At 35.0% G+C, this 10612-nt stretch overlaps 1 protein-coding gene across 1 annotated transcript in view; it reads left to right on the top strand.

Annotated features, from left to right (window-relative positions):
* The first annotated feature begins 3511 nt into the window (after positions 1 to 3511).
* The window catches only part of LOC104063580 (contactin-6), an 87889-nt gene continuing 80788 nt past the window's right edge, over positions 3512 to 10612 (top strand). The window contains 2 exon segments of the mRNA XM_009565802.2: positions 3512 to 3638; positions 10320 to 10495. Of these exon segments, the coding sequence (XP_009564097.2) occupies positions 3571 to 3638; positions 10320 to 10495 (244 nt within the window). The 5' untranslated portion in view covers positions 3512 to 3570.

The following is a 10612-nucleotide window of genomic DNA, read 5'->3' as shown; positions in this document are numbered from 1 at the left end:
GAACAGGGAGCAGGATTTGGCTGGAAATTCATTTGATTAAGTGTGGGCTCCAGATTTGTATGTCATTCTTCTTGTCTGGATGAGACAGCGTGTAAACATTTAAATATTTATTGTGACTAACCAAAACCTCTTTTACTACATCTGACATGACTATCAGTCCAATATAACTAACTGTTGCCCACAACAATTAGAGGAAAGCACTGCGATATCCTCTGCTGATGCATAATTATGAAAAAAATAGGGTACCTCCTCTTCCACTGGCACTGTGTTAACCTCTGTATTGGCTGAACACAATATCATATAATGAATAAAGGAATGTCGATTCATTTCCATACTTTAGATTTGAATTCAGACTAACATAATTATGGTCTTTATGGAGATCAAAATGATTTGGTATCATAAAAAAAGTACATCTTAACATCTTGTAAAATGTTTCATAACACGAGTTTATATTTGCTTTCAAGCACCATGCTGAGGATTCGCACAAAAGTTATGTATAAAAATGATACATTTAATCAAATATTCATATTGCAATAGATTAGAAAATTATGAATTATTTAAATCTTAACAAAAGTAAACTATCCTACAAAGATTCATTTGTCATAAGTATCTCTGGAGAAATCATGGTGACTGCTATTGAATCTGGACAAGAAGGGAGAAACATACAGCAAATCTCTATACGAAACACAAAAGGATTTATCAGGAAATTAGAAATGACCAGCCTGACCTTTTCTATAAAGAAGAGATGGACTCATAGTTCACCACTGGTTCTGAAACTGCACATAATTTCTCACAAATTTGGTGTTCTCTGTTTCAGATCAGGCAGCAAGAAAAGGATATTAAAGAGAAAATAAAATGATAGCATGAAGCCACTTTTACTAAAATTCATGGACAATATATTTGTGATAGAGATCGACAGGCCTACTATAAAGGAGATGTGGGAGTCCTAATTCTACACTGCTGTATTAAGGTCACTGAAAGGGGATACGGACCCAAGATATTCAGAAGTTTGCAAACTACAAATTTGTCTAAGTTCCAGTAGAACTCATCAAGGGAATTTAATTCCAAATTTACCAAAATACCTACATCTTTATCAGCTAAACCAAGGAATTTTATGTACATCAGGTAGCTCACCACTTAACTTCAGTGATTTTGAAAATGGAATGACAATTCTCCAGGTCATTTTGATGCTTTAGGTAAGATTTTCACTGGTAGTACTGGGAAAATAATGAGAATGACTAACAGGGCAAGTATAATAGTTCCCTTCTGGGCTAATAAACTTTCCCATCAAAGAAAAGACAAGTCAAAAGATCAGTTGTAGAAACTGTAAAAAGAAAAAAAGTCTTAAGGTTTAGCAAGAGATTAAAAAGAAGAGCAACAGGAAAAGAAAAAGATATATAAGCCACCACCTCTGAAAGCCTCTCTGCCTTTTGCTGCATGGTTTGCTGAACAAATTGTCTTCTCCCCAACTACCCACAACAAGAAAGACTACCATGAGAAACAGAAATAGATCTGGTGTACTTTATAATCATTTGATTCTGAAAGTATGAAATAAAGGAAAAATTTGGGGTCTTAGGTCAAAATTGGGACACGTATAACCCTTCCAATCAGAAAGCTGGCACTAACATACAAGTTATTTTTCCTACAGCATCTTGCTCTATGAGTAAAGACCTCTGGGAGAAGCACAATATAAGAAGTAATAAAAGAAAAAACATTGATTTAAGCTCTGGACAGAGGTAAAGGCTGAAACACGTCCTTATTTTTAGGTATTTTCTTTTACTGGGCCTGTTAATATTTTCTGAGATTTTCACCTGTGTCCACTAGTTATGAATAGGTCATGAAATATTTGGAGTCTAAGTTCAGATAGTCTGCAAAGTTTAGGAGAATGAAGTTATTAAAACTCATACTTTGTGATTTATTACATTTTACGGTCTGTTATGTCACTTATAATATCACATATAATGTTCCGCCAAGTTTAATATTTTATCTTCAAACCACAAGTACATCTCAGCTTTTTACTGACCTGACTTACTTTATATCCTAAACTGAGAGGATATATTTTTCTAGTATACCTAAGCTATCTCCATTATAACATGAGATATTCTTAAAACAACTTGTGTCTACTCAAACAGTTGTTGTGGTATAAGACAAATCAATCTTTTTTGACTGCTACTTAGAGTTTCACTCCAATTCTTTTGAAGGCTATTTCTCACAGGTGTTGTTGATGAAAACAGGCTGGGCAGAATTTCCAAGTTCAGTGCATAGAGTACAAATCAGACTAACAGATGCATAGGAGTGGACATCTTGACTAAGATATAGAAAAAATGTTGAGGTTATCAGATGCCACCCTTAAAAAGGCTTCTGGTCATAAAAGATTAAGTATAAAATATCTCCTTTGTTCATTACTTTCTACAGTTTTCCAGATGTTCTTCGCTTTAGATCCAGTGAAATAGAAAAGTCTGACCACATTAATCAGTATAAAAAAATTATGGTTAGGAAGATGACATGGATAACTTTTCTGGTTTAGTTAAAAATATTTCAGATATTAAATAAATAGTAAAAATAAGCTATATTGTAAAAAATTGAGTATTACATTCACATTATGTCAAATAAGTAATTATTCATACAATTCCAGGATTACAGCTTAGAAAAACAGAAAGTGTAACAGATGAAACATGACAACCATGCTGATCTGGCTTTTTTTTTTTAAATTTAGAGGAAATATAATATACTGAAATGGTTGAAAAGGAAGGGAGATGAATATGTATACAGCTGATAGAGGACTTGCGTTTTGACACGTCCTCTGTACAGCTGCCTATGGCTCTGCAGAAGGCGCTCAGGTTGACGGGATGCCAGCGGTCAGAGCTGACCTGGCTGGAGTGATGAAGCTTGGGGAACTGCCTGGAGGTGAACACTGAATTAATGCATTGGGACAACTGATCATCTTTGGGGATGGAGGAGGAGGCTCTACTGGTGTCAACAGACCTCCTGCTACAGAGTTCATTTGCTGGTTTGCTAGTGGGCCTTGCTCTCCCTCTCCCATGCTATATGTGGTCATGGACAATATGGAAATACCTGTGTTGCTAGAGTTTGGCTGTAGTCAGCGAGCTGCCTGTGTTTCAAAAGAGTGACATGAAGCTGACACTTCCACTTCACAAGGTGAGCAGGGAAGCAGAAGCACCTTTCCTGCTTTTAGGCACCATCTAAAGCACAAGCACGAGGCGCATGGGGAAGATTTAACAGATGGACATATAGCTTCCATAGGAAATAAGCTAAGAAGGTAGTCTTCACTCTCACTAGCAAAATAAATCACCAGCACCTAGGATATGTGATTTTATTATCAATCAGACTTGAAATATTTCCTCCTTAGTAACCAAGTGTCTGGAGCTGGATGCTCTGCTGAATATAACAACACACCTTAACATCTGCCCAAAAGCAAAGAACAACAAAGGATGTTTTCACATGTAGGGACACACTAAAGTTGACTAATATTATCCTTTTTCTTTCACAGGGGAAGAAACCCTTCATGGTCCTATTTTAATCCAAGAGCCATATGATATCACTTATTCCATGAGCTCAGCAAATCCAGAAATCCTACTGAACTGTACAGCTAAAGGATACCCACTCCCATACTACAGGTGAAGTCAACTTCAGAAAAAATATTTTCTCATTGTAAATCGTTTGTGTTTTAATAAATAGTGCAGTCATACATATCTCAAAACATAGTGAGCACTCACAACAAGACTGGCCACAGCCAGAAAATGTGCCCCCACAGCCAGGCTCTGTTCCTTGCTTTTCTGTGTTTGGGAGTACAGCCTATGAAAAGACCCCAACTTTCTTTACTACCACGAGAGAGAGGATTTTTGGTTGGTGCATTTGATGCTTGTGCAGCACAAGGAAGGTCCTGGGGCTAAGGCTGCTTCAAGAACTACTTGTTTACACAATCACTGATTTTATTTAAAGAAAAAAGGGATATATTAATGTTTAAAGTATTTAATTTACATAGTAATGGTGTCACATGATTAGCAGCCTCCTTGTCAGAAGTCTGAGGGGAAAAAGGATGAATATAGTGGAGCGTTTAAAGTTGTGCAGGCACAGTAAATTTGAGGAATGAAGAAAAAATATTTTTGCTAGTCTGCTGTTAAGTAAAATTAACAAATGAAAATAAAGCACATTATTGAAAATTGTCCCCAAAGTATTTTAAAACATACAAAATTACTGCCGAATCCGCAGAACAGCTGTGAAAACTGAAAAAATGGAGATGCTGTGCACCTGTATTTGATATAACTTTCAACTTCATAAATGCTTGGAAGGCAAAAAAAAAAGTCACCAACATCCTTTCCAATTTCTAATTCTAACATTTCATGTATATATTTTTAGCATTTATGTAGAGAAAGAGACAGTCACAGCTCTGATATCCACCTTACAATACTCTGTACATTCAATAATACTTTGGTACATAGGATTCTTTATTCAGTAACTACGGACACATTTACACCAGCTTGTTGCACTAAGGACCTGGAAACATAAGTGCAATAAAAGGAAAAGCAGGAAATCTGGAAAAAAATGACTGTTTTCTTCAGAATAGAACTGGGAAAATAATGGTCTTAGAAAAGGAAAATTTTTTTTAGAAAAAATTATTCGTGCAAGATATGAAAGAAAATTGTGTCCTACTGAATACTCAGACAGAAATTGTTCAATAACTTTTAAATGCTCACAAGTTTCCTCTGTAAAGTACCACTACTAGTTGTCAACTTGACTTCTGTATTCCAGGTATTAATTTGTTTCCAGATATTTTGCTAGCAAGTGAATACTCATCTCCTTTTCATAGTGTAACTTCTCTTCCTATGAGTAGAATTCCTCACCCATTTCCCATCCCATTTGTTCTTCCTGGTTTTAAAATGAACGTCTAGTGGTTCATGTCATGAATTTCCAGTCTTTCCAGTTCACCCATCCATTTCCTTCCTATTCATTTATACAGGCAGCTTCCTTAGAGACTTATAAAACTTGACTCATATTCCAACCATGGAGTCCTCACACGCAGAAACAGTAGAGAGAGCAGGTTTAACTAGCCAGGATATCTATGAAGTCTCCTACTGTCCTATAACTGATATTCATATTTTCTCTTTCACTTTTTCCCTACCTATCAATTAATTAGATTATTTTCTTTGTACTATAAGGACGTTTTGCAAAGCCTCAGTTACTCTAGGTAAGACGTTTTGGGAGTGAACCATCTAGGTCAATTAGAAGTTATCAGACTATCACTGCGGCTGTCACAGTCTGGGAGCTTTTCACTGTGACCTGAAAGGAATGGGAAGCCTTCAGCTCTTTTCTTTGATTTTTGCTAGAGCTAATGCCAGTTTTATCAGATAAGGATCGAGCCCATATATTTAAAGTTCTAACAACTTTAGATAATTAAAGCACAGTATGAAATTGAAATCATATCCTTTGCTGGTGATGGAAAAGAACTGCAAGGACCACTGCAAGGTATTGCTTTGATTCAGAAATACAGAACTGCAAGAGGAATATAGCTATAGCCACACTAACTTGCCGTTTAGCACATTTTACATAACTAGTTATGCTGATTAATGCCTTTTAAGGAAAGAAGGCTTAGCATTTCCTAATTATCTTCTTTTATTATGTATTGTATTAGTCTTATAAGTCCAGTGAATATAGTAACTTTCTTGCAACTTCATATCAAAATCCTGTGTCTAACAACCATAATGCAAAAATTGCACAGAACTGAAGTAGGCATAAGAGCTAAGTAATATATATAAGACACTAAGTTCCTGTTGGACACTGTTGAAAGTAAGAGATCTAGTTACAATGGAAACTAAAATATGAATGGAAATATCACTAAATCAGCACACATATTAGGAAAACTATATAGATGTCCTGATAAATACCATTTTGCCTATTATACACACTTCTAGACAGTCAAATTTGTTTATAATACCGGGCATATTTCAGCTGTTTCCCTGTCTGATGTTGATGGTAAATAAAGAAACATTCAAATTTGATTTATAGTTTTCCGCACTTCAACTTTTCTGTTATAGTTGATTGAGGGATTATCAGCAATGATTTTTACTACTTTTTCTGCTTACAGCCTATCTTCTAACATATCAGTTCCACAGCTTTCTTCCATTAAGTCATTCAGTTCGGTACAACTAGCTTTCCTCCACACTGCGAAAAAAAAACCCCAAAAGTAGTCACCTAGAACCTCCTAACAAGTGTTTTCTGCAGTATTTTGAGTTTTCCCCTTTGGTCTCAGGTGCCTGATTCTAACTCTTTTTCTGAGCTTACATTCAATACCCAGAGGATTCACATAAACTAGCATTTCCATAAAAGTTTGAAACGGAGAGGGTTTTTTTCCTCAATAATTTTCACAGAAAGCAGTCAATAGACCAAATAAATCCATAACCACCATAAGCATTATCCACTGCAATATTTTAATATGTCAGCATAACTTAAAATGATGCAGTAAAATAAGATAAAGAGATTCAAATTTGATCCAAATCAAAGTACCACAGAGAATAACTAGCAGACAAGTAGAAGTGAGGGGAACAGAAGCATGAAAACTACAATAATTATAACCATATTTTATGTGATTTGCAATTATTGCAATAAATTTTAGAACCATTCCTAGTAACCTCCAAAACATGTTTATCTTATTTATAGCCCTGACAAATGAATTACAGCCCTACTGTAATGCACTTGTTCACTAAACTGTCCCTTGACTCACTGAAGCTACTACTTCAAAGGCAGAGAAAAATTAGAAATGCCTTCAAACTCTTCTCTCCTGTTCACAGACAGTAGTTTTTAAACTTTCTATTTTCTTCCTCTATGGAAATATTGTATACTAGGGGGTTTTGTAAGGTTTTTTCGCAGTTACAAGCGTCAGGTGACTTAGCAGGACATTTCCCTTTGAATGTAATTAGTCTAAGGAACACAGAACGCAGTGAAGACTTAAAAAAATACCTATTTTCATTGTAACAGTGCAACAAAAAGATAATCCATTAAATTATGTATACGTATATCTACACAGAAAGTAGTTCAAATTAAGGGCGGGGGTCCAGGCAGGCTCATCAGCGCTGCTGGATTTACTTGAACATGGGTCAGGCCGTAGGGAGGGGTGCTGGGATCATAGCATCAATAGATACATCACCCAGAAGAAACTCTAATCAGAGAGGATAAGGGAAGTCTAAACACCAGAGGAACCTGTGGGTATGCAGCTTAACAGTTAACCTGTGTATAATGAAACATTGACAATTCTCAAAGAAGCCCTAAGAATAATTGTAGTCTGCAAAGATCTCTAATGCCTCAACATATTTTTAAGTTTTATGTGCTGCTGTAGTCTTTGAAGATTTTTAGCTAGATCAATATTTTTTCAGTGTGAAAAGATGATAGAAATTCATTATATTATTTTCCACAATTCTTTTGTAAGTTATTACCCTAAGGACAGGTTGTATAATTTGCAGTTGCATTGTAAATACACATTACTCACACATTCATGTTCATTAATAAATTCTACTCCTCCTCATTTTTATTTGATTTGAGATAGAAACTATTTGAATAGCAAATCACAAGTATTGATCAAGTACTATAAATTTGAGCAAGTCATCATATACTACAAGTTTATCCTTGTATAGATGGAACTGAAATTATTCTTCAGTAGTGTACCTTAGAAGGAAGTTCACAATAAGTCCAGCATTAAAGATTTAACAAAACCACTGGCTTGGAAGAATACAGATATATTGTTATATTCAAATGTTATCATAAATCGTTAACAACTGAAGAAAAAAAGAAAAAGAGATAATAGAAAACCTTTCACTTGAGATCTTCAAATCAAGATGGGAATTGGGTAAGGTGCTACTTATTTACGTTCCCAAAGCCTTTAACTCAATGAAGAATTTATTTGGAACATTTCATAACTGGCGTTCTATAAAAGGTTAAATTATGAAGCAAATGGAATGTGATCATTTGTTCTATGAATTCATAACACATACAATAGGTTGGGTTTTTTAAGTTTACACATATCAATATGATTTGAAATGTCTTACATTCCAACGGAACTATTGAATTCAATATCAGAATATAAAACCCCTTGTAAAAGTTTAGGTTCTGAAAAAAATGGTCCAGGATGCATTTCCTATAATGGCTAAAAGTATTTTTTCAATGGTTGCATGAGGAAGTCTATGAAAATATGTAAGTAATCGCTGCCTCAACAAGCTTATATTAAAATTTTCCTAGTATGTCTTCAAATATTTCTGAATATAAGACAGGATACTGGAGAAAACACAAAGTCATTAAATCATCATCTAACACATGAATTCATTAATTTACTTGCTTGAGTGATGTAAGCATATTAATTAGGAAAAAGCCCACACCAGGAGATGAACCTCTGATCTATATGCAAAGTTTAATAATCATTGTACCACAGTGATTAGAATGATTACGGGGATACTGTGAAGAATTCATTTGCAGCAACTAAGCCAACAACTTTGGATTTGTTTTGAAAAACAATTACAGAGCTTAATTGGGAGCCATGTAATGATGACAGCAGTTATTTCAGTGATTGATTCTGAAATTAAAGAGAACTGGCAAACAAAATACCAGAATACCCTACATTAGAAAATGGAAGGATTTAGACAGCATATACCATATGTAAATCTTGAAATATGGCAAAATCCTAGCACTGCTACAGACTAATGCCCAAAAATAACAGGCTCATGGGTGGGCACCAGCTAAGATTTTCCTCATCTTGGGGCAGTCCAAACTCCCCCAAAACAGCGGCTAAAACCTAGATCAACTACAGCAAAACATAAAAAAGGGATAGAGTGGAGGTACAGAAGGGTCAAGAATCAGCTGTAACTTGAAGGAAGAAGTATTGAAGTGCACTGTCATGTCTAAATTTCTTAATGTTGATGTGTTTCTGAAAGAGAAGGCAGTGATTGTCAGACCTAGATAAATGTAATACTACTCAAATTTGTTCATAGAATTAAATCTATTTCATGTTTTAATCGGTCATTATTAATTTTTAAAATCAAGTGCTCACTTAAAAGGATCCTCACTTCTTCCATACATATTTGTCTAGATTTCCCTTGGAACACAGAATTAGATTCCACAGTGTAATTCAAAAATCTCTGCAAAAAAAACAACTACCTATCCAGTCTGATTATGTAGAGAAAGTTTGATGGGTGATGGAAGTAAAGTATTGCACTGTATATCCAGGTCAGATCTTCCAGTAAAATAGCTACAGCACAAGTGTGCTTCAGTTTAACAGTGAAAACTACCATCACTGTCACTAAGTCCATCTCTGCAAATAACAAGTAGCAGAAATGTTTTACGCTGTAATCCTTCAAATAGGGACAACGCTGCCCTTGTTTCAGGGACTGCCATAAAACCTTCTGCAAACCCAAAGTTTTCCATCAGTAACTCTCGTGTGGTCTTTGCATGCTATGGAGATATAGGCATCACACCCACACAAGTCAACAGAAGAGATACAAGCTGAAGAGACTGCTGTGGTGTAAAATTAGGAAAAACACAAATATGTGGTTATGTAGCTTTTAGAATTGCTCACAACGTAAAGTGTGGCATTAGAAGCCCAAGGTTTGCAAACATTAGTAACTGAGGTACTTTATTTTTCCTTTGGACCTCATGTGGATCAACCCTTATGCGGCTAATGGTAATACCACTAAAATTCCCTTCTTAAAACATAAAATATGTATTTTTGTCATTTGTAAATAGCTGCATAATGATTGCAGACAATCAATTTTCTATTTAGTGAACTAACAGAGACAAGCTATGTCTTAAAATAACAACTTTCTCATTAAATTATGTCTCAAACTTGCTTTATAAAATCTTCTCTCAGCTTTTGTCTGTCCTCTGAAATGCAATTCTTCCCAATCCATATCTCTAAATCATTTCTGTAGCCAAATTTATGGCATCATTTGCAAGGACTGCGAAGCACATTTAGGTGCCTTTTATATTGTACAAAGTAAGGTAGTAGTCATCGAGGTATGTACTATACTCCTGATTGGATGGATAACTTAGTTTGGACAAATAAGTTGTAATTACTTTTTGTAGACATTTGGATGAACACTGGTGACTAGCATAAAAACAGTAAAGATTTTTCAAGGAACATAATTATTGACATCATTAAGATTGATATAAGCAGCAGTCTGGTGTAAAAAATGATATAATGTTCTGATATTTAACTACATTTTTATCATTACAGGTGTGCTACAGCACACAATTTAAGATAAATATGAATAGGCTCTGTAAATTATAAGCATAATTTGATTTTTTTCCCCTCAAAGGTGGAAGCAAAATGGCACAGATATTGATCTTACCATGAGTTATCACTACAGGTTGGTTGGAGGCAGCCTGGCAATCAATAACCCTCATGAAAAACAGGATATTGGAACATACCAGTGTTTGGCCACAAATTCATTTGGAACAATTCTGAGCAGGAAGGCAAAGCTTCAATTTGCATGTAAGTTGGGAAGATCGTATTTATTAGAGCATTATTTTCTAATTAATGCTGTACATGAACTGTAATTTATTGGATAATTAAAGTATCAGTGATTCTTTTCAAAAGGTTTGGCTTACT

Source organism: Cuculus canorus, chromosome 11 (assembly GCF_017976375.1).
Source record: "Cuculus canorus isolate bCucCan1 chromosome 11, bCucCan1.pri, whole genome shotgun sequence".
In the NCBI taxonomy this organism is placed as follows: domain Eukaryota; kingdom Metazoa; phylum Chordata; class Aves; order Cuculiformes; family Cuculidae; genus Cuculus; species Cuculus canorus.
The sequence above is the reverse complement of the archived record's forward strand: the minus strand, read 5'-3'. Positions and strand labels throughout refer to the sequence as shown.